The sequence below is a fragment of the Astatotilapia calliptera genome, chromosome 7 (genome assembly GCF_900246225.1).
Source record: "Astatotilapia calliptera chromosome 7, fAstCal1.2, whole genome shotgun sequence".
Lineage (NCBI taxonomy): Eukaryota > Metazoa > Chordata > Actinopteri > Cichliformes > Cichlidae > Astatotilapia > Astatotilapia calliptera.
The window spans coordinates 60350145-60375251 of record NC_039308.1 but is presented as its reverse complement, the minus strand read 5'-3'; the positions used below and the strand labels follow the sequence as shown (position 1 = coordinate 60375251).

The window sequence follows — 25107 nt, the reverse complement described above, 5'->3', positions numbered from 1 at the left end:
CAATAGCACATGCTGATTCCTCAGAATCTTTCTATGGGGATTTTTAAGGCATTACTTACTGTGCTAAATGCTCCATGTGGAGGGCTGCCAGTTCTTTTAAAAATACACCAAAAAAACTACTAAAATTAAACCAGTCTCTCTCCTATTTTCTTGCTGAAATAGGAGAGAGACTGAAAAAGTGTGTCTTTTATTTTCTACTCATAGTGCCATTTAGTTATATCAAAGGCAGGTTACTGAAAAGCTTCATTGAAATTAGCTTAGAAAGAATAATGACAAACATTCAGAATGACCTTGAAGGATACAACTATTACCTGGATAAAATACTACCTAGTGTAAATCTGTGGCGCGTTGCGTATAATAAATTATTAATTATGGATATTAAATGGCTAAATTTATCACTTTCAAAACAACCTGGGTTGGTGTGGGAGATTGATGGCAGGAAAACAGATGTGTGGATGTGTATGTGTGGATATATAGATATATAAATTTAAATCTCCTCTTGTTGCTCCAGAAATCTGCACAAAAAAAGACTTAGCCAAGGAGCAAATCCCTTCTCCCCATGCCCTCCAGCATCTCAGCCAACTGCGTTCCACATCAGTGAATCTGATTCAGGAGCGAGGACACTGGAGGCTCGGCTGAGACGCAGGGTTGACTACACATAAGGGGATTGTCTAAACTGAGACGTCTGCCATCTTGAGCTGTCATAACTCTTGTGTATAAACAAGGATACATGTGACAAACTTAATGCAATGATGGAAGAGGTAAATGGATCATATAAGCAAGGCTCAACTACTCATCAGCTTCTTAGCCATTTCCCATTCTGAGATTGCAGCACGAGGTTTGAAAGTGTGGCAGCAAACTTTTCGAGAACCGGCATTGACACAGTATCTCCACAATTTTAACCACTGTAGCTGCTCTCTAAAGTTTCTGAATGCTCAATGATTACTAACATAGCAGTAGAGCATCATATAAGTGCAATGGCAGGGTGGTATTACATAAACTGAAGCTGTTCCCCATGAGTGGCTGGAGGTAAGTGGTGGTTCTTGACATCCATTCTGGTTTTGTATGAGAGAGAAGGGAAAAACCAAAAGAGCGGAAAAGAAAATGCAGAAGGTGGTGCGATGACAGCGGTGTTGACTGATGCCTGAGTGGCTCTGAACTGATCCCAGCAGCAGGTTGAAGTCGTCATAAGCCCAGTATTGCTCAGCTGCTCCATCAACCCGCAGTTATCTCCATAAAAAGAAGGTCTATCACCCTGACAGTGAGGCTGAGGCGAAGGTGCACCACTTGATCCTTCACCATTTCAAATTACTGTAACCTACCTGCCAGCCACTTTCCACAGTAGGCAGAAGTGGGGCCGCGTTACCTTGTAAGGATTTGTTATCACTGAGATATTGAAGCTGTTCGTCCATGTGATTTTTAATCTGTGTGCGCAAGCAAAAGATTGCGTGTGTGTGTGTGACTCTCAGCAAGTGGCGCATGGCCGCAGATGACTGTGTAGTCTTCTCTTCACTTTTCTATTTTGTCTTGAATCAATCCCCAGAGTGTAACAATACCTATTTCTCTCTGTATAATTGGACTGGATGACAGGCACATCTGAAGTCAGCGGATGAAAGCCTCTCCTGACAATGAGAGAGTGTCTGGCCTGTGACATGACTTGAATGAGAAAGAGATAACACTGCCACACACACACACACACGCACGCACGCACGCACGCACGCGCGCACACACACATTGTAGCTGATAAGCAAAGCAGGTCAAAAACTTTTACTCATTTGTCACACGAACGTGATCACTGGACAGCTAGTGATCACAAAGAAAAGGCAGATAAGGGATGAAACAATATCATTTGTGTCATGATCTCTAATTTGCCTTAAATTAAATCTCTCCCTGCATAAGCAAAAGATAAGTTGCAGATTGAATTTATTGCAGTGCTCTCCAAATATTTGCTAGCATTCTGCTTGCTCTGCATAACGCTACTTTGACAGACTGTAAGTTTGAATAGCTGCCAGTGAAACAAATTATTATTCACTTCCCCCTGTATTCTGGCTTGCCTATTTATATCTGCGTGTGAGGGTGTGAATGTAATATTCTGCATCCTGATGCATACAAACCCACACGCGTGCACACAAGGATCTCTCACACACGCGCACACACACACATAGACACACACACATGCTACCAGAGTGTGAACAAAACACCGAATGCATCTCAATAAAGCACTCAAGGAGATATTTGTAAAACCAGATCATGCCCCTAAAAAGCACAAAATGTCTCTTTCTTAGTCTATTTGCGGTTCACTTTGTCACCACGGAAACCACCATTGCCCAAACATCCCTACGCTGATGGACACTTACATTAAGTGTCTTCCCATCTCTCCCTCTGTTAGGCCCCTTCCTTTCCTCCCCTCTCTCCCCTGCCATCACTTACCACCATGTGGTCAAGCAAGTAAACAGCTCTGAAAAACTTTGTTACCCCCCAAAACCAGTTTTTTGCTCAAGTAATGGATCGTATATTAAATGAAGGGGGAAAAACTCCATCTCAAAAAGCCAAGGAAAAAAAAACATTTTTTTCTCCCACATAAATTAAAGGCACCAAGGTACAGATCAATAGCCTTAGAAGTAGGGAAATATTTCCCTGGACAAGAAATTTATGTATCTCGCACAGGCTGGCTATTATACTCTCTAATGATGCCATCTGTGCCACATCATACACTATTTCAACCATCTATGTATATAGATATATACGGAATAGGCACTGGAGTGTATAATAGCGGCCATAAATCAATATGTCACAGTGTACAAAAGTGATTGGTTTTCTTTGTGTCCTTTAAATCCCCTTCACAAACTGAAAACACAGTCTCATGGACTGAGCATTCCTCTCTGCAACACTAATTCAGCAGTGATTTATTCTCATGAGAATGTTTTCCAGCAAAAGTGCAAACTGCAAACAAAACAAATTCCTAATCATGGGACATTTTAACAACATAAAGAGAGAGGAAATCTTTCTTTTTCAAGCCTAATCTTGGGCATTATCATTTTGGCCAATTTGCCAATTTGCGAAGAACCAGTGACACATCTCTCGCGCCGCATGTTGCAGACTGGCGCATTTCCATGGGCACGTGGACAATTTGATTCAACTAAAGCTTATTACGTTAAATTTATGTTGAGCCTGACTGTCACAGAAGAGTTGGTTAAACTCTTTGGAAAGTTTTGGGGCTCCAGTTTGTTTTGAACCACATTCAAGTGAATCATAGCAAAATAATATGTGCTTTTAAAAAAAATTGTGTGTGTGTTAAATGCATTTATCTTAAAAAGTACATATAAATCTATTTAATTGACTTAATTGTGCACCAATCAATAACAATAACATTTGGTTAGAAACCTTGGTAAAAAGGAACTCAACTGTCTTAAGAAATTATAAAATACCTACAATCAACAGTTTACAAAAAATAAGAAGAGCTGCATAGCTCAGATTGCTCTCAACAATCTAAGCTAGTTCCCTCTTCAACGAGGCAACTTGAAGTCCAAAAAATACTTTTGGGGGGCTTATATGCTTACTATATAACATCTAGCAAGATTTCCCAGATTTTGCTTTTTTTGTTTGTTTGTTTGTGTCTATAATCCATATTTTTACCTTTTTTTTTTCTTTTTTAGATGATTGTGAAATAGGAGACAAATTCCTGGCTGTGATGAATCTCAAGGAATTAGAGCCTGCTCAGCAGTTCTCTTCACGTTTTATTTGTCTTTCTGCATATTTTTAAATGTAATTTATTTTTGTTTGCTTTTGTAGGCTGCAGTGTTAATGTTCTGATTCAGTCTCACAACATTCACCGCTTTCATTAAGACTCAGCTAGAAGCCGTATTCAGCAATTCGAAAATCCCACAGTATGAGTCAAATGAAAGAGAGACAAAGTTGGTGAACATAACGGAGCATTTACCAGCTAAAAGAAGACGGGTTGTTGGAGACCAGAATAAAACTGCAATGATAATCAATGGTGAACTTTCACTCATTGAATAGATACAAGCATGATTAGAGTGATGCAAGTGTAGCCATATGAATACAGTTTAATTACTTCTCACCACATGTTAATCAATTTTCTGGCCACCTGTTTTGCTGTCAACAAGTTGCCAGAGACAGTTAATACCTCCTTTAAGTCTTCAGGGTGGATGGAACTGAGATATAGGCATTGTGGATTTAGACTTTTGACTTTTGACTTTAAAAGTATTTAGTCTGTGTTTTATACTGCATATATGAGAAGGTTTGTACATTTTCCTTAATGGTGGAAGCAGTGGGAATGATTTAACGATTCTCCCACTGTGTAGTACATCCATTATGATATGCCTCTCTGACACTCTGGTCAGCAGCAGCAGCAGCAGGTGGCATGATGTGGCTGAAGTGTAAGTGGCTTTCACAGTGCAAGATAGCCTGTCAGTCAGAGGCCCTAAGGGAAACAGCTTCACACCATGCAGAATGGCCTTTCCAAACTCTCTGTCGTTCTGTCTTTGTGTGTGTGTGTGTGTGTGTGTGTGTGTGTGTGTGTGTGTGTGTGTGTGTGTGTGTGTGTGTGTGTGTGTGTGTGTGTGTGAGAGAGAGAGAGAGACTGAAGTTGACATAGAAGCTCATCTCTTTTGTTTTGTGTGTCTGTGTTAAAGTCAGAGGCAGAGGATGTTAGTGGGTGGGTGTAAATCTCTGTCCAGCAGCATGTTGGGATGGGTGTTTGGGGACTAGTTGGAGAGCTGGCTCACAGGAGCTTAGATTGATGAAGTGATGGTGATGGATGGTAGTAATAAAGGCCTGGATGTCCTGTCTGTTGCCAGTGATGAAGCTGGTATGAATCACCCGTCTGGGGGCTGCTGAACATGACGCTGCTCAATCCCCACGCCCTCCACCCTGCCACCCTTCTCGCCTCTGTCCTTCTATCCCTTTATCTTTCTGCCTTGTGCCTTTGCCGTCATTACATGGAGAATATGCTTTGTGCACTTCTAGCAGCAAGCATTCAACATCGTGCCATTATAGCATCAATTGGTACTGATGCATACTCTAAGATATTATGAGGCTTGTTTATCCATCTTGGAACACAGCATGCCCACAGTTCAAAGCATTGTACGCTGTTCATTAATTTTGTGTCCAAACATCACTTGTTGACTGATTGCGATGCATGCAAGAAAAAAATCCAATCAACTCAGTCAGCCACTCCTCATGAATAGGGTCATTTGAATATAGAGGGGCATCTGAAATTGCAGTGTTTGTGTCAACATAACAAGTTAATGATCTCAGATGATAATTGGTAGTTGGATGCTGAAGCGCTGTGCTGTGGCCCATGAGGTTTAGTGCCAAGGACCTTCTGTGATAAAAGAAGCAGCATGAGGGCTTTCAAAGTGGCACGATGCTGTAGGCAACACAATTCATCACCGCTCCATGAATATTCATCCAGCTCTCCGCTTCCTCCTGAGCTGCTGAAAACACGTCTGTATTAAGTCTCTTCTATGTGCTGCAGTGTGAAGACACCTAAACCTTCTGGCCTCTCATTACCAGACTGTGCTCTTGCAGCCCCGCATTCAGCTGCCTACCAGGGAGGGAAGCCACGCTTCATTAAAATCAAAAAGAAAATTCTCTTACTCGCCGCACTAACAAGGCAGAGGGTTGGACGGTCAGATGATTGTGAATTCACCCTTCTTCGCACACGCTCGCGGGGGTCAGGAGTAGTGATTGCCACCCAGCTTTCTCCTGCACATGGCAAGTGGGTAGATGAAATTGCCAGCTTTGGGCTGTGTGGTTTGCGCGTGGACCCAGTCTGAAGCTTGATGTTAGCAATTTAAGAACATTTGCTGTGTCTTTTTCCAGCCCAACCTTCTCGCTGACGAGAGCCGAGAGAATCGTGGATTGGTTTCTGGGGCATCTTTTCGGCGCTTTATCGGACCTGCAGGCTTCTCAGTGCTGTCCCCAGATTACAGTTTAGGAAGACGGTGCTTGACTGACAGGCCTTGGCCTTGACAGTCCCTGGGGGGAAGGGGAGGGGGATTTGTGATGGCTGAACTGACTTGTACTTCTCTTACAATTTTCTCCAGGCTGGTTTCAGACTGTCAGGCTGAGAGAAAGCTCTCTCTGCATAATTCATTAGATCTCCTCTCTTTTTCACTCTTGGCTGGTATGTGGCAGGCACCGTAGCCCCATTGTTTAGGAAGACAGAGTAATGGAGCTTGTCACAATATGGTAACATAGTTTATTGTTCACAGCAACAGTTTGAAAACAACTTAACTTCCTTTGAAACAAGCTATTTGGCATATCCAATGCAGAATAATTACAAAGGAAAACCGAGCAATCAAATAGGCTATTCAAACAAAAACAGCTTAAGCCGCTCGTTTATTTTTCATTTATAATTGGTTAAGAGCATAAAAAGAATTCATAAATGATAATTACAACTTTAGTGTCACAAACAGTTTTGGCTAATAGACTGTAATACAGAGCAGGATATATCTATACAGGTTGCCTCGACACCAACCATTGTTTTGCAGCCAATTACCCCAGCATTGTCGGCATATGACACATACACAGGCCTGTCCTTTTGAAGCTTGTATACTGTCTCTGGGCATGATCTAGCTGGCATTTATTTCTTGAAAATCTGCAAGGGAAAATATCTCATCTTTGATGCTACATGACATCTCCCTTCACAGAATATGACTAAACAAGCTCGTTTTCCAACACACAATCCTGCGTGTTGAAGCCAGAGGACAACTTCTGTCACTGTAGCAGTAAATAAGGGCTGGTAGGAAGGGACTTTCTATAAAACTATGCAAATGCAGCAGCATGCTGACGTCTAAAACTCCTTGCATGGATGCAGTATGTCAAAATCACAAGGCATACACTGCCAATGACAGAAATGTTTAAACAGGGCCGTGGCTAATTTGGAAATTATGATTACAGCATTTAAGGTGATGGTAAATGAAGCTGAATTTATCTGTACTTGATTAATTTTTAAACACGTGCTCAAAACTTCACCCAGCCAATTAGATTTAAAAACAGCCTTCTGCACTGTTTTCTACATGGAGTTAAAACCAATAGTAAGGGCAAATATGAAAGGAGAGTGTCGGTCTCTGCTACAACAAGGAGGGATCATCTTCCACAATAACTAGATCAGGAAATTCTGTAACTGTCGCAGGTACATTCCATAAATCCCAGAGAAGACCAGCCCGTCTGGCGCCAACAGTTATGCCACGTTTAGTCACTTAAATCACCTTTGTTCCCCATTCTGATGCTGAGTTTGAACTTCAGCAGGTCGTCTTGGCAATGTCCTCACGCCTTTGAGCTGCTGCCATGTGTAGATTAGATATTTGCATTAACGAGCAAGTGAACAGGTGTGCCTAACAAAGCAATGTGCAAACAATAGTGCAATGGAGGATCCTCATCTTGAATAAGGTCAGCAAGTACAAGGAATTCCTGTGAGTCCCAGACCAGGTTTCAGACTTCTCTAAACAGTCTGTTTCGGATCATTTTTCTCTACTTTTGGGTCTTTGTGATGTCACTGAGACAGCCAATCAGAAGATAGCTGGCTTAAAAGGAAAGGAGATAAAATAGACTGCACTAAGGTATAGTAATGAAAATACTCTAGAGTTAAAGAGAAAGACTGTAGAGTACAAAATGACCATAACAGCCACGTTTTCTACATTATTATCCATTAGTCTTTGTATGTATATATTTCAATAACCCTGAGTGTTGCTTTGATTGTAAGAAAGGTCAGAATGTAACAGAAAGATGTTCAGCATCTTGCTTTTGAGAGAAAAACACACGAATTGAACAAAAACATACCACGGGCGAAGCTCCAAAGACATGCAAAAAGTGAAAGCCAAAAATTTGCACATTAATATAAAAGAACAGTTTCTTTCAAGTTTAAAGCCTGGTATTAGTATTCTGATGCTACACTGAAAAACACCCTTGGTTTCTCATTCAAAGTTAAGGATTACCTCTGGAGCGGTTTTCTGTCAGTACTGAACAGCTGTAAATAAGATTTGGATGCTTTTAAAAAATACATTTAAATCTAGTCAGAGTTAGAGGGGTGGAGCATAAAAGTACAAATGAAAAAGAATAAATGAAACGCTAATGTTGACTGAAAGAAACACATCTGATGTAAGGTCACATGTGGACACAGGACAGGACCAGATATTAAAATATTTTTAAAGTCTCTTTGATTAATAGCTCTGCATGTTTTAACATCACTATATCAGAGTTCATCACAACTCTCAGCTTTTCACTGTATAAAAACTTGGATCTGTATGTAACAATATGAATACTATAAACATGTAACGAGCCTTAAGAGATAATAGATGTTGTCCCATTCAGAAAAATAGCAAATGTATTCACCATTCAATGCTAATTCTTAATACTTAGATTTAGCAAATTTAATGAGCTAAAATAGGTTTAACCAACTGTTTGGACTTTGCAAACATAATTAGTTAAAATTAGATTCCTGTCAAGGTGCCTGCACTGAACCGGTTTCATTCAGATGAAATAACATTAAGAGCTCATTATGTTAAACCTGGAGAATAAGATCAAGCTATTTCAAAGAAAGGATACAAGACAAATGTGATCGTGTGTATATTTAAAGCTGAGCTTTCTTACCAAATCAGGACTCTGGACTGACTCCCAAATAAAACCTCAAGTGTGGAGCTTTTGCTTTGTTAGAACTGTGCATCATGGCCTAATGAAACTGGCATGTTTTTGTTTATACATATTAAAATATATCAACTTAATTCATGCACGCAATGAACCTGATGACAGTACATGAGGTTAATTCTTGTCATAAATGCCTGTCCATGATTTTCAAAATGAATAAAAGTAAATATTTGTGCTGTGACTTGAGTATATTTAGTGCTTTTATATTCTTTAAAATGTACCAGGTAGAACACGGCTGACTCTACAGCAAGTGCGAGCAGATGGAGAAATGCGCCTTCAGAGCTGCTCCTTGTCATCTGTAATACTTTTCAAACTGAGTGAACAGTGCCATCTACTGGGAAGACTGGCGAAGTCTTCAAATATCAGAAGAACAAAATGAGATCCTATTTTTAATCACTGCAAATTTGTGTCAATACTGCAGTTACATTCTCCAGCCGTTCGTTGTGCTGTGATGGAAAAAAAACTAATCAGATCATTCAAATTGAAGAGGAGGAAAAACATTATGAAGGAAACAGAAAAAAAAAAAAATAGTTGGGTTCCTCTTTACTTTGTTCTTTATTACACATTAAATAGGAGTGGTGAGATTTATGGCAAAATAGACTCATTTGAGATTAGATCACCACTCTACATTGCCCACCACAGGTATGATGTAAAGTGGTCATTCATTCACTTCCCTAAACCTGGACCCCAGTCACACTCGCTGTTCACATACAGAGAGCGGAGCGAAACTCCATTAAAGCAACATTCATGTAGACACAAATGAAATGAAGCACAATTTACAAAATATGCACCTCTCATTATCACAACTATACAAAGGTTGTTAAAATACGATCCAGGTATAAATGATACATTTCAGAAATCAGCTGTTGGCACCCATTAAAAGGAAGAGGAATATTTCAAACATTACAGTAAAACTACTTGTGAAACAGTATTGTGGACAGGAGGGTTCCATAATTAAAAATTGCATCAACAGTTATCATCTACTTCATGAAAGAAAAAGAAAAAAAGAAAGCAAAAGAGGTAATAATAAACTGGGTCAAAATCCATTAATCCTGAAAGCAAAACATCACTTTTTGTGGGAATAACAACGCTCCCCTAGAAGAGCATTTTGTGTATCTCTAGAGTACACGGGGGAAAAATAAATGATGTTTCGGCTCTTCCAACATCTATATGTAGCACCTAATGCAAAGATAAAAGGCAAATTTAAAAAACCCAGATGAGCAGTTTGTAAATACAATGGAAAATGGTGAAATTGGGGTTGACCCCAGAAGGAAACTGGACTTTTTATTATTTTTGTAATAAAGTCAGACGATTTAATCTAAGAACCAATTTTATGGCAATTATTGCCTCATTTACAAACATCCGTTCCAGTTGCATCGCCACGCTAAACACATTTTATGAGAGAAAAAAAAAAAAAAGAAGAAAAATTATTTTGCTGGACAATCATTTTTGTTGAAAGGCAAGCCAACAAACAATTTCAACACTCAAGCAAAAGAATCCAAGGAGTAGGAGAGAGAAGGGAAGAAAGAAAAAAACAAAACCCTCTTCGAAAAGCTAAACAAAATCTGAAAATTTATTTGGACAACATTTTGAACAACCTCTGTGACTCCACACCAAGACAAATATTCTTGACAGCTGCGTAAAGGATTCGTTCTGCTTTCTAGCTGCTCACAAGCAAAGAAGTTAGTGCGCAAGACACCTCCGTGGCCTCTTATGTTCTGCTGCTGGACAAACCTTAAATTATGCAGTGAACCTAAACATTACGGTCAAATACGAAGTCCACAAGGAGGAGGACAGCTGTTAACAGCTGTTTTTGAGCATATATTGATGAAATGATTATTTGTCAGGATGAATCAAAACAATCCTACAGTCAAATCTTAGCCTAAAGAAAAGCAGGAAACTTTTAACCGAAGTCAAAAAAGGCAACACAAAATGACCCTCATAATGTGGCTGCTAGTCCCATCTTATTAAGACAAAAATGGGTTCAAATATATATCTTGCTTAGAATTTCTGCTTTAAAAAAAAAGAAAAGAAAAAAAAGGCAGATTTATTTCTCACAAAAGCAAAAAACTACTTTCAAAAAAACCTGAAAAACTAGACTATGTCCAACTGAGTCAGACTTCTTTATCGCTGGCTTCGTTTAATCCATCGACCAGAGGCAGTTTACCCATGTCTTCTAGGACATAATTCATGCAAAAAGGAAAAAAAAAAAAAATCTCTCTCACCTCATGGCAAGAACACACAGTACTAAGAAAAGACAAATTAATTAATAACTAATGAAGGTGTTAAAACATTCAGAGATGAGTAGGAGTTTGCATGCATACTTATCAGTGGCATAGCTAAGTCATACCTAGAGGTCGTTAGAGACGGGGACAAAACACGGGGGCTGGGATTGGATCTCATCTGGCTGACTGTTGGTCCTTTCTTCATATCCATATTGTCTACGTGAGCGGGATGAAAATTCATTCTTTGGCATCCCATACTTTTAAAAAGGTCATTAGAGAACATGACCTTTCAAGCAAAGAGAAAATTAACTCACGGTTTAATGAATAATTTGTTAAACATAATTTGCAATGCAATTGGCTCCCAGCTCTGTAAAATGCTCCAAATCAGCATTATCATTTAAAAAAATAACAATCCTAAATTCATCAGGCTCTTGAACCCATATTGTGGGCAACTGGCACTAAACTGAAAATGAAGCTTATTGGTGTCCAAAGAAGCAAATAAGAAGAGAAAAAAAAAAGAAAAGGCAGAAAATTCAGTTCAGGTTTAGTATTGTGTGGGTATGGAGAAATAGGCTAATAATTTAGTGTAATGTACAAAATGTATTACTTGAACTGTTCAACATAGTTGCATTTTTTTGTCTTAAAAGGGAATCATTATTCACATAATTGTACACTTTGTCTTGGACTTCTTTTTCTTCTTTTTGCCCTCCTTGCTCATCTTCTCCTTATGCTTCCGGATTTCTCGCACTAACGTGTAAAAGGCATCGTCGACGCCCTGGAAAACAAGCAGAGAGTGTGCACCGTTAGAGTTAAGAAGCTTTGTTCATGACTGCACTGTGTAAACTTGTCTACTAAAAGTGAATCAAAATCTCCAAATAAAAAGTCTGTCCATTTTAAATACACCGTTTTCTGATTAAGTGTACATTCTGTAAATGAGACACAATTCGGGGGATCAATCCGATTCGAACCATTTAGGACATGCTGAATAAAATGTGTGTTTCAGAATAAAAGTCAGTGGTGCTTCCACTGACATCAAAGACAGTGGCTGCAGTTACATGGGCTTCATTTCTCAATGTCATCAGCACAGTCTGGCACCAGTACAGGATTTAAAATGTATGTACCTGAAGTATTCATAAAATATAGTTCCAGTGGAAAAGATGCACCGCTGGGAAAAGTGCTCTCACAAGCAATGAATAAACAAATTTAAATTAGCCCTTTTAAAAAAAAAAAAAAAAAAAAAAAAAGAAAAAAAAAGAGTTAAAGGGGTAATAAAACTTTGTTTTGTTTTTATATAAATACACCAATTTATTCTGACAGAGGTATTTAAATTAGGCTTTTATTCTCTCACAAAGATCCTATTCAGATTATTGGTGAGTAACAGGCTCCATGGAAATGCAGCAAGTGTCGTTTTAATGGCACACTGACGTAAATGTGTGATGAACATTTTGAACGGTGTGTAAATGTGACAATAATCTGTAAGGAGCAGTAGAGTAAAGAGCCTGAGGCCAATTTAAGGTTTTGACAAAGACAGCAGGAAAACAAAACAGAGTAAAGAAGAAGGGATTTATATCAGCAGGAAAAATTGCCTTAAAACCACACGCACACAATTTGTTGACGACACATCTCTGCCATTTTCTCAAAGCGCATCCTTCGCAGAAACACATTCCAGCAAATGATTCAGTCCAATGTTTGCAGTAACATCCTCTAATCACACATGATGGCTAAACCAGCCCAAAAACCCCATTGTTCATGCTGATTTCAGCCCATTAGGACACTTTCACACTGGTAGTCTGAATCTAGGAACGGTTAGCCTGGAAATCTGACTGTGTGAACACAAGTGCAGACCCCTTTCCAGGTTGACTAAAAGGAAAAGGTCTGGCTGCCAAAGTGCAGAAAGAAGGTTTCTTTCATTATAGGAAAATGTATTTCAGTAGTCGTGTTTGGATTAAAACAGGACAGAAAACAGACTCCCAGCTTTACAGTCGGAAAACAAACCCAAACCTGGTGCTGTGTTAGTTTTTATGCTCGAGTTGAGCAATAAGGTAGGCACTTGTTTGGGTTTTTTTGTAACATTTCTCACTCTATGCAGACTGTTACTTCAGTCGTGCTTTTTCTACTTACAGCGTTCAATTTTTCTGACATCTCTCAATAAGCACAGTCATCATTCATAATGGAAATAAGGGGAGAAAAAAAAAATCCCCACCCCTATATGAGGAAGGCATAATGCAAATGTCCACCAGTGTGAAAGTAGACTAGCTTGCATAGATCAAAGTTCTTTAGGCTCAGTAAACCAATCCAGTGTGAAAACAAACTCAATAAAATCAACCATGATACACAGAAACACTGAAAGGACAGGAATCATCAGCTGCCTCAGCCTCATGTTAGACTCACACCACAGCCCCAATAGAAACCAGCAGGTTAGCTTTGAGAACATGTGAAGCACCAGCTCCTCACTGAGTGTCTTCTTCCATTTCCTTCACCACAATTCCCACTAACAACACACACGCAGAGCTGGTGGGTGTGCGGCTGCATACACTTACCCCTTCACATCACAACACACTTTTTAAGCTTGACACAGCGCGGAGTCTTTTCTTCCTTGCTGATCTTATTGACCCGGTACAGCCTGATCTCCCGTACCAGAGTGTAAAAGGCATCTTCCACTCTCTGCAGTATGAAACACAACTTTCCTCAATGTTGAGGAATACACAGGAGGAGGGGGGAGGACATACTATTTGGATGCATTTGTTACAAACTACAAATACGAAGGAGTAAAGCAAACTGGCGGTGCAGGTCTACTTGCAAAGTTTGCCCTGCCTAATCCTCTGCATAACACTTTATTTCAAAATCTTGGGATATGGATGAATATAAATGTTGATTTCCCCCCCTCCATATCTTTAAAAAGATAATTTGAGTGTTTTTAAGGAGAGGAAATAAATATTAAGTCATTCAGAAAACAAATACTTTGATTCAGTATGTTGCCTGACCTGACTACTATTAAGCAATGATGCACTGTAGTCTCCTTACTTTTCCATCCACATTGAAACTGACAGAAGCAGTGTATTCAGCTACATCAGTCCAAAACAAGTGCAACGCATTGAGTATATGTATACAGTTGTAGTCAGAAGTTTTAATTCACTTATCATGGGCATGAATGTCCTGATAATTTTGGGCCATTATTTTTTTCTTTCAATTGATTGTACAGCATACATCTTTAAGCTTGAGCTTTGAGTTCATTTTAGTTTTCTCTAATCCACACAGGCTCAAATACAAAGACACGCCCCCACTAATATTTGGCTAAATGTCCCTTCTTGAGTTGCACCTCAACCAGACACCAGCCATCAACACGCTTCTGGCATAGTTCTGGCTGGATTGCTGACCACCCTTCTTGGCAGAATTTGTTGAGTTTGTGTAAACTTCTGACCACAACTGTAAACAGACAGTGGAGAGGTGTAATATGGTGCAGGAGTGGTTCAGAATTTTGATTACCAGTGTGGCTGCTCTTATTTTCACCTTCTGAGTACATGTATGCAAGTGTTCTGTGATGGTAAATAAGATCCCTGAGACATCTACTGTAGTGAGGACTAAGACAAGGCGGCTCTCTTTGCTTTAGCTTGTGGTTTTATATCTGCTTGTGGACAGATTGTTATGAATGTGATACCTTTACAACTATGTAAGACGCAGTTAAACTTTACAGTCATAATAAAAATGTCACAATACGAATATATTTGCTTTTTTTTTTTTTAAATTGCATATTTAAAAAAAAAAAAAAAAAAAAAAAGCAGCAAAGCTCAAGCCACCAGATTTTAATTTAGCCAATTATCCCCTCTGGCCTCTGCACCACAGCCAATTTTAGATGATTCAGTGAAAATCTCATTTTTAGCAGATGCATTTGGGAATCTGAAATGGAGTTACCATTACTTCCAGCAGAACAAGCTTAAATGCTTCTCTAGAACTTTATTTTTCAAGATGACAAATGCGGCAAGCAGGGTAAGTCGTGAGCGAGGACTGTGTTGGTGTGTCCAAAACCTCCTTCGTTATTCATGTAACGTGTGCAAGTTCCAAAACTGTATGCCGTTTTAAAAACAGACACCTTCCAAGCTTGCAGTGGGCGAGTGGTAACAGTATTTGTTTGGTATCATTTAAAAATTGTATATTGTGCCCATCGTGCATTTCCAGAGAAGATTAAATTATTTAAGAGTAGCCATGAGTGGCTTCAAATAAATGTAATAGTTCCGGTTCTAATAGAAGCAGCACTGTGTGGACACTGAACTTCCCTGCACCAAAAGGAACTATGATTCACCCCAGATCAGAGAACACTAAAATGCACTTACAGATCACTCCAATAGCCAGTCTGCTACCTAAAGCCATGCCCACAACACACACACCACTGATATCACAGAAAAATCTTCCAAAACCCCAGACACAGCAACCAGTAAGCAGAATCATTAACCCTCTGATTAATTTCCGACACTTTGCCCTTTCATGCAGAGTCCCTGACACCGATTTGCTGATTATTTATAAAGCAGGATCCTTTGCAGGTGGGCTAATAATGATTTAATTCACATATCCGTGACAAAGCAGCATGCAATGATTACATTGTCACCCATTAAATTTAAATTAACCAAAAAAGATTTAATGATGCACAGCGTGTTACCTGAGACAATTTCAAGCAAGATAATCATTTAAGAAAAAAAAAAAATAAATAAATAAATAAATAAAAAGGGACCAACAGAGATAGCAACACAAATCAATAATCCCTCATGATACAATCACATTCTTGTGATCCATTTCCCAAAATCATCCAGCTGTGTTACCAAAATTACCATTAGCTTACCTTTTCTGAAAAAACAATTTGATACGAAAGGAACATTTATGGAAATGACAAAACGACCAATAACCCTGAGACCACATGCACCTCCACACCATTTAACATGCTCTCCATACCTCCAGTTCAATCCCACAACAGTTTAGTGACAGAGTTGACAAATGAGCCACTTTGAGTCTTGAGGACAACACTCAGTCTGTTGTTGGGATTCTCACCTGTCTGGTTTTGGCTGAGGTCTCAATAAAGGGAATGCCGTAGCTACGTGCTAAGTCCTGAGCCTGCTTTGTGTCCACTGTCCGGGACGGGAGGTCACACTTGTTCCCCACCAGCACCATGGGGACGTCCTCAGAGTCCTTCACCCGCTTAATCTGTTCTCTACACATTCACAGCCAGAACAGAATTGCAGTTTTAGTTTCATTTTACTTGTGTAGTACTCCATTGGCTACGTAATACGATGTTAGAAAACACTGTACAAACAAACCACACTGAACACACAAAACACTTGTAGTGTACAGAATGACTTTCTATAAACTGCAAGTGTTGCTGTAGTTTTCAGAAACAAGAACATTAATGACTTAAGCTCAGCCCCTTACAGAACACTGATACACATATTCTGCTGTAGTTGTAATTCCTACAGTGTTTTTGTACATTTTAATAGAAGATCCCATATATTTACAATATTTTAGTATATCAGTAAGTTGGGGGCGGGGGGGTTGCTACAGTAAAAAAATAAATAAAACTAAATAAATAAATAGCAATGATACTGGTATCGATATTGAACCGTTCGATACAGTGCTTTCGGTTCGGTACGCATATGTATTGAACAATAAAACATTTATTTATTTTATCAACTCTTCTTCTGACGATACTGTCTGTGTTGAGCGCTCAGTGGATCTGTGTTCGACTACCCCGCCTAGGCTGCACTGTCGAGTGCAGATCCACTGAGCGCAGCGCAAGCTAGCAAGACAGAAGCTAAGCTCGTTGCAACATGGCAACTGCCTCAATGCTACCCGAAATTGAACCTCCCCCACCCTCATTCAGATCTGGCGTTTGGAACTATCTTGGTTTTCATGTGAAGCATGACCCTGATGGTAAGCGCGTCATGGACAAAAGTAAAACAGTATGTCGGATAGAGGTGGGAATCACCATACATCCCACGATACGATATTATTGCAATTTTTTAAAATATTTTGCAATAGTTAGATTCTGTACATAAAGGTAAACTTTATCAATATTCATTTTATCTAATATCAAAGTCTCGCACTCAGTCTTTCTCTCATTTCAGTCAGTTTTATTGTTGACAAACTGAACGGTTTGTATTACAGTCTAGTCCAACTTAACTGAATGCAACCATCTGGTACAATTATAGCTATTCTGAACTATGCAATTTGTGAAAACTATGCACCCCATTCAGCAACTGAAGAATTTGAAAGTAAATTAAAACAAAATATAATTTTACATTAAATAAAAAAGTTTTAAACTTAATTTAAAAAAAAAAAACATGTCTTAAATTAAAATAAGTAAACTGTCATGTTTATTGCTGCCAAAAAAAAGTTAAACACATTTGGACAGTGAAGGAATGTCAGGATTCTTGCTCAGAAAAAGGAGCTGATCAACATGCTCTGAAGTCAGAGCACAAAAACTTTTTTTGTAACAAAATATCGATTTCTGCTGTCCCTGTATCGATACATTATTAGCAAACAAAATATCACGATACTACACAGTATCGATTTGTTTCCCCCACCCCTAATGTCGGATGTGCCACGCAATGCTCAATTTGTGGGAACTAGTGCGTTAGCGCAGTTAGCCGTTTACGTGTTGACGCCGTCCAGCCCCACGCACGGAGCGATCCGCGGTAACTTGTTAACGGAGATTTGACGCGTTATGGTGTTAATGTCATTTTAACAAGATTAACGCTGACAGCACTAGTGGGAACAACGAATATGACTGCACATTTACACCGACATCATCCTAGTGCAAAGACAAGTGGAAGCAGGCAAAAACAACAAGCACGCATGCTACAAACTTTAGCCGAGTCATTTAGACAGCCTTTAGCACATGATTCTCCTTATGGGGACCTGATATGTTTAATATGCTGCTGAGAATATACCCCAGAAGAAGGCTATAGTATAGCTTTTATTTTGGAAAGAGCCATTTCTCTGTAATAAACTCTCTTTTCCAAAGATGAGTGATTTCTCGATCAGATAGATTTATTTTTTTTATTTTGTTGTTTCAGCAACATTAAATTTAAAAACTGTACTTTTGAGTTAAAATATACATTTATAATTTTAATAAATTAAAAATTAAAAAGGCATGAACATTTTTTGTATCGAAAAAATATCGAACCGTGACACCAAAGTATCGAACCAAACCGTGAATTTTGCGTATCATTGCACCCCATATATATAAAAAATATACATTTTTATATATACACTTTAGTGACTTCAAAATACAGCATGTTATTTCTTAGTTTTAAGTAAACTACTACATACTGGTTACAAAGACATGAGGCAATTTCTCCCCTAGCTCACCTATAGTGGTGAATGTCTTCAAAGGACTTGGTATTGTTGATGGCAAAGACACAGAGGAAACCCTCCCCTGTCCTCATGTATTGATCCCTCATGGCGCTGTACTCCTCCTGACCTGCTGTGTCCAGGATGTCCAGTAGACATGTCTCTCCGTCAATGACTACCTGCTTTCTGTAAGAGTCCTGGAAGCAAAACACATGAGAATCCTGGAATTTAGTGGTTTTAAGAGATGTAATACAATGAGATGATAGCTTATTTAATAATTTTTAAATAGATTTTAAGTTACTCTAAATGTGTTGGCTGAGTGTGATTTACCGATGATATCGCATTTTTAATCTAATAATTACGATACTTAAAGTTATGAGATGATTTCAATAAAAGATACCACAGGGCATCTTCTGTTCACTACACCAGTAGGGCACTTCATTTTTCAGCAGACCTCATATTACAATGAGCTCATTTCTACCGTGTCGACGTACTCCAGCTTTTTATTACACTGATAACTACACTCAATCCCATCTAACACAAATAATTACTCTTTGCTCCAGTGAACAGCCATACCTTTGGATGCCATCTTCTATTTAATCTATATCAATGGTCTAACCTCCAGCAACAAATCAATAATTGATTGAAATCATGATGGGACTTAGTTTGATCACTGGCCTTTTGAGAGCTCGGGCAGGAAGACATCCATTGAAAGTTCTAGAAAACCTGTTTGGAGTCTCTCTTTAAAGCTTAAACCAGTAAAACCTGTTGAAACTCATTTTTGTGAATATATACACATATATATATATATATATATATATATATATATATAAAACAGGACTTACAACTTGTGCTGCCCCCTTTCATATGTCGACACATATACAAAGACACAGGAACAGAAACATTCTATATTTTTCCTTTACCTCAATGGTGGGGTCATATTCATCCACGAAGTGATTCTGGATGAGCTGAATGGTAAGTGCGCTTTTGCCAACGCCACCAGCTCCCACCACAACCAGTTTATATTCTGTCATGATTCACCTGCAAGTTAAAAAAAAACAAAAATACAATCTCATTATATGATTATCTTCAGTGAAAGTCAAATGGAAAGTATTAGTTTATCTGGTGCACAATCAATGCCTCGTGCATTTTCCACTTAAAACAATTTTACAATCTAATCGCATTCAAACATTGTCATTTCTGTACAACAACCCGTTTGTTTACTGGAAATCTGCACACTCAGGACTGGCAGAATGAGAAGATATTAATATATGAACACCACTTCCAGTAAGTAACTCAACTCGCCCTCAGCTATTCGTTTAATAACACACCTGAATCACTGGGAAATTAGATTTCACACCAAGTTTAGTTTGCTTTTCACAGAGAAAATGCCCATTTTAGTATTAACCAAGAGGCTTGTAGAAGAAGCTTGCCACAAACACAATAGATGGTTAATCTGCATGTGTTTGTATGCAAATGGAGGCTATAAACAGAAAAAACCCAAATGGATTCACAAAAAGCTGCTATATTATCAAATATTCTTTAAATAATCAATTGAAATTGCTGTCTCTGAAAATTGTCAGAAACATCAAACGTGAAATAAAATGCATAAAGATGAGATTATGCGTATATATAATTAAATGTCTAAATTCAGTAGTGTTTTCTGAGTGACAGCTCCACAACAGACGCCAACCCCAGGCAGAAATCCATGACATTACATTAAGGCTCCAAAATTGACAGGCAACTGGGAGGGTCTCTGCTGTCTGTCTGCTGTGTGGAGCGGAACACATCAATAGTAGTTGCTGGTCTTTTCAGAGGCTACAGCACAGAAAGCTCAGCTGAGCCTGCAGTCAGGGAGGAGTGCCACTAAATATTATTGCTATGTCTAGAATGCTATGCATTTGCCCAACTACTAATAAACTAGTTTGTGCTCACAACACTTTTCTTTATAAAATTGTCCCCCATTATTTCATCTACACACTAAGTGATTTACACATGTCATTGATGAGGATGCCATCTGTAAAGAAACAACCTCATCTTTAACCTGAACAGACAAGACCAATTCCAGTGTCAATGGAGATTCCTCTGAGTGTGCCACATGGCTTTCACGTCTCTATGTCTATGCTGTCACTTTGCAGCATACTAGTCAGTGAAAGTGGAAAATGAATGAATACAGCAAGCTGTCAAGCAATAAACAACAATTTAAAAATAAGGAATTTAGCTCTTGTACTCCAGTAAGAAAATATAATTTGCGTTTTAAGGATTGAGATTCTTTTTTTTAATTTTTTAATACAGTGAATGATATCTGCTTCAAACTGTGGCAAAGTTTTGAAGCTGTGGAAGGTCGATGGAAACCTTATTTCCTTAAGATAGGAGTGTGCCACTCGTGGCTGTAGCTTGCCTTAAACTGAACCCATTAATGGCATGCAGTGCATCCAACTTTATGTTGACATTCCTGAAATCAAGGACATTCCCAATAGAGGAAGAAGAAGAAAAAAAAACCCACTGAACTGAATATCACTGCGGGAGAAAAAAAATATCACCCATTTCACAAGAAGACTTGTCGATATTTATTAGCAAACATATCGTTATGCTAGTTTGGAACGGTTAGCCGGCTACGTGATTTAGCTTTTCAATGAAAGACCACCTATCATGCTTCAACAGGTAGAAGCATCAGTAGCATACTTAAAAGTCAACAGGGATTTTGATTTAAATTCACCGCTTTGCGACTACAGGGTTACCATAAAGGCTGTGTGAAACCGTCTGAGCACCGGGCTGCTGTGCTGCTAGCAAGCTTAGCATTGGAGCTCGCCAACAGCCTCGAAAGTAAACTCACCATGAGACCACATCAGCTAACTTAACGTATTATAAAAATGTAATTCATTAAAAGGAGCACTGGCTGCACCGCCTACCCCGACACACTCGTTATCATTCATTCAAAGGGGAAGGGTGCCAGATTTTGAAGCCGCCATTGGTAAGCTAGCTCACAGGTCTGCGTTGCAGGGCCAGACGGTAGGTTAACAATTGGGCGTAGTTAAGTTCAAAAAACCGAAAATGAATAATACCACTATAGCGGTGTTGTTTAGTGTTTAGATAGCGGGCACGGTGACCGACTAACTACATTAGTGAAAACAATGTTTCGACAAGCACTACAAAAAAAAAGGAAAGGGGGCCCAACATGTAATAATCTCCTCCATTTGTTTTACCTTTTACTGAGTGGAGTTCCGCGTCCGAAGTAGCGACCGAGTCAAGCTGATATTCCTCTCGTTTCACACGATCTCTGCATTTCCTATTTCTCACCAAAACCCCCGCATTTAAGTTGATCTGTCGTCGGTTCACAAGCAAGAGAGAACATGCGAAAAAGTGAGCAAATTAATCGATTGAACTTTCCATTTGATCCAGCGCCCCGGCCTAGCTGCTCCGTCTGGCCTGCTTTACGCGTATATGGGCGGATACCAGGCGTACTTTTACCCATAAACCATAGCAGGATTTCAACCGGTCTGGGGCATTTATCTCTCGATGTGTGTATGTGTCGCAATATGAGTTGTAATACACTGTACTTTGTCATTTGTGTGCGCATTGCGGCTCTTTTACACAGTTTTCATTTATGACTAGATTTATATAAGCACTGATTATTCTACTAGTAGTGGAGATGTTACCTGTCTTTTTTAATTCACATATGTATGTTTTTAAAATTATTATTTTTTAACCAGAGTGAGAGGTTCATATCAATACTTTAATGATTGAAATGATTAATGATTTCATTGATATACCCACAAAGGTCACAATTTGTAGGACTTGTGCTCTGACTGCTGCTGCCTGCAGTCAACAAAGCCTAGGGGGCACTCCACGAGCTTATTTATAGGCTCTAAATATAACTGGAATGTGCAGGACGGACGTCATTCCCAGGCAGGAAAATGATTTGGCAATCCCTTGTCAGTTTTCCTACGTGTTCACAAGGGTTCCTCCTGCGCACTGCATGTGCAGGCGTTCGTAACAAAAGACGGACACAAAACCCAAACTTATGTTTGAGGATAAAAGGAAAGAACAGCATATAGCATGTTTTGTTTGTTTCTTGTTTTGTTTTGTTTTCTCTTTTAGTCATGAGGATTATTGCCCATTGTACCAGAAAGGTTGTTTTTAGTGGATTCTGTCTGGGACCTTATACTAATAACATTAAATAAATAACATGCAGCAAACATAATACGTTCTTGTACCGTAAAATAATATGACGTTGTTTTTAAAACCCAATGCATTGCTTTCACATTGTACAACAGACACGCTAGAGGGCACTATTGAGCTCTCAATTCCATGTGCTGCTGGATTTAGAGATCATCTGTGAAACAAATGTGTAAATTGAGAATATCTGAATCACTTTTTCAATTTTTAATCACTTTTTCATTACTTTAAAAGATGCCAGGTCAGAGAGGTGCAGGTAAGAGGTAACTTTACAGCTGAAAAAGACTATAATCAAATGCTCAAACGTATTAAGGTCGCATCATTCATTATACTGTGAGCAAATAACAGTAATTATCATAATCTGTGCCTGGAATTTTACATTAGTGTCAGAGAAAATGCTGCATTGTATCTACATCTCAAAAAAATATACAGTGTGTAAAACTAAGGAAGTAGTTAAAAGAGAGAACTCTTAAGTTCCCTCTTTTCAAAGTCATACACGGTTCAAATGTTAATTGAACAAAAAAAAAAACCTCCTATCTACCAACGAAACTCTAACTATAGTATCACCATTGAACTACACATATCAAAGGCACTGTTATTTGCAGACATGAGAGCAAATTTTGGACAAAAAGTAATTTCCACAGTGACAGGCATGTTCCAGCCACATGTTCATCAGTAAAATCACGTCCATAAGTTTTTGGACAAAGATACAAATTTTTTAATTTTGGTGGACAATTGTCATATTAATGAAACGCTTTAATTCTTCAATAGTTAATGTCTTTTTTCTTTTTTTGCTAAGCTAAAAATCTGTACTCAAGTCACATCTCGATTGTTTGATTTAGATTCTACAGTGGTGTCACACAGGGGCAAAACTACAAAAACCAATGTGTCACTCTCCTAGTATTTAACTGCACATTAAAGAAGCTTCTGTGCTATGACACATTTTACTCAATTTGAGCACTCAAAGCACTTTTTACTTAAGTCTCGTTCACACCTCACTTTTATATATGACTAAGGAGTTCTTGTCTAACAGTCACACACACACAGTCCAACTGATACAAGGATATCTCAACACATGGACTAGAAGAGCGGGAATCAACCAAGCGACCTTCGATTAGTAGATGGTCTGAACTTATATATATACTCACAAAATAATAAGCAACACTTTGTGTTTGTTTTTCTCCCATTCCCCATGGGATGACGTGACTAAAATTCATCAGATATACATAAACATCCTCCCAACACTGGTCAAAATCATCCAAAGTGTGGTAGTGGGCACATGCTATATAATATCCATCCCACCTCCAGGTGTGCCACATCAGGATTGATCGCATCATGAGTAGTGCACAGGTGTACCTCAGACTGCCCACAACAAAAACCACCTAAATGTGCAGTTTTTCGCTATTGGGGGTCTGGGACCACGGTAATCTGTGTGACCCCATTTGCCTCATGCATCAAACATCGTCGCATGGATCTATCAGATTTCATTTGCTGTGAATGTGGTCCATCCACTTATGCTGTGCGAGGTGTGGATATTCGTGGAATGGTACACGCTTCGTATACGCCGTCAAGCACATCCGACACTCAATGGGCGAATGTCCGGGTATGCTGGCCATGCAAGAACGGGACATTCTCAGCTGCATCTGCCCGAACAATTGACTGATCATCTGAAGCGACACCTCTCAACGTGCAGACGCCATCGAATTGAGCAGCCCAACAAGTCTGTACGGCGACGCTGAGTCAGGTCAAGACCGATGAGGACGACGGCATGCTTGAGCGTCTGGACGTTTCTGACAGTTGTGCAGAAATTGTTTGGTTGTGCAACCAATTGTTCGAGCAGCGTCGGGTGCTGGTCCAGACGATCTTGGGGTAACGCTGGATGTGGAGTCCTGGCTGTGTGTAGACGAGGTCTGCGTTGTAGCAGTTGATGTGCGCCATATCTCTGAACGCCTGTGGAGACGGCTATGGTTGAGAATGAACATTCATGCACGGCACACATCGGACAATCCTGCTGTATGCCAGTTGCAGCTCCTCATGCTTGTGCAGTGCATTTGCTGTGGACAAACTGACATCCAGGTGCCTTTTGTTGTGGGCAGTCTGAGGTACACTGTGACTACTCATGATGTCATCAGCATCCTGATGGCACACCTGTGTAGGTGGATGGATTAAATATGCAGATGTGCCACTACCACACATTGGACTGATTTGTGACAGTGTGGAGGATGTTTATTGTGTATCTGGAGAATTTAGTTTATATATATATATCAGACATTATACTTGCTGACACAGTCCACTGTGCTTTAGTTTTGAAAGCAATTTGGCAAAGATCAAATTGGTTATTACAAAAGCGATTATGCACATCAGTAAAATAAAAATGTATACATTTATACCAAACCTCGGATGAAGTAATGTAAACCTCACCAGACGTGTTGGTTAAGAGCACTTAAACCACTGATTGCACCACTTCTCTGTCCTTAAGAATTTAAGAGGAAAGTCTGTTTTGTCACAAGAGGGCACTAAGCCTCCGTTTATACGCGGTCTCACTGCTGTAGGCTCATCTTCATCATTTGCATCAGTTTGAATGCATCTACATGCTGTGTATTTGCAAGAAACTGAGGGAATGTAAATGCAGCCTACAAATTCATTCACGTGATTTCTAATATGAATATTTGACAGTGTAAATGATGTTGTT

The 25107-nt window shown here is 39.2% G+C and overlaps 1 protein-coding gene across 3 annotated transcripts; it reads right to left on the bottom strand.

Moving 5' to 3' along the window:
• Nucleotides 1-9201: 9201 nt before the first annotated feature.
• On the bottom strand, nucleotides 9202-21727 carry LOC113026977 (GTPase KRas). 3 transcript variants are annotated; one of them, XM_026176326.1, is made up of 6 exons: nucleotides 21443-21727; nucleotides 19160-19277; nucleotides 18255-18433; nucleotides 15939-16098; nucleotides 13447-13562; nucleotides 9202-11674 (listed from the first exon to the last, which is right to left on the bottom strand). In XM_026176326.1, the coding sequence occupies exons 2-6, from the start codon at nucleotides 19268-19270 to the stop codon at nucleotides 11557-11559; spliced, it is 684 nt and encodes a 227-aa protein (XP_026032111.1). In that variant the 5' UTR covers nucleotides 19271-19277; nucleotides 21443-21727; the 3' UTR covers nucleotides 9202-11556. The 3 variants fall into 3 exon arrangements, with proteins under 3 accessions (XP_026032111.1, XP_026032109.1, XP_026032108.1); XM_026176323.1 differs by having other exon boundaries at nucleotides 11611-11673; nucleotides 13439-13562; XM_026176324.1 differs by lacking the exon at nucleotides 13447-13562 and having other exon boundaries at nucleotides 9202-11673; nucleotides 21443-21725.
• Between the last annotated feature and the right edge of the window lie 3380 nt (nucleotides 21728-25107).

What these genes read in the sequence shown, in the direction of transcription:
- LOC113026977 (XM_026176326.1), bottom strand. Translation starts at nt 19,270, where the DNA reads ATGACAGAATATAAACTGGTTGTGGTGGGAGCTGGTGGCGTTGGCAAA. An exon ending in AATATGACCCCACCATTGAG is followed by an intron (nt 18,434 to 19,159) that starts GTAAAGGAAAAA and finishes TTTTGCTTCCAG; the next exon opens with GACTCTTACAGAAAGCAGGT. An exon ending in CTTAAAAAGTGTGTTGTGAT is followed by an intron (nt 11,675 to 13,446) that starts GTGAAGGGGTAA and finishes GCTTGTTTTCCA; the next exon opens with GGGCGTCGACGATGCCTTTT.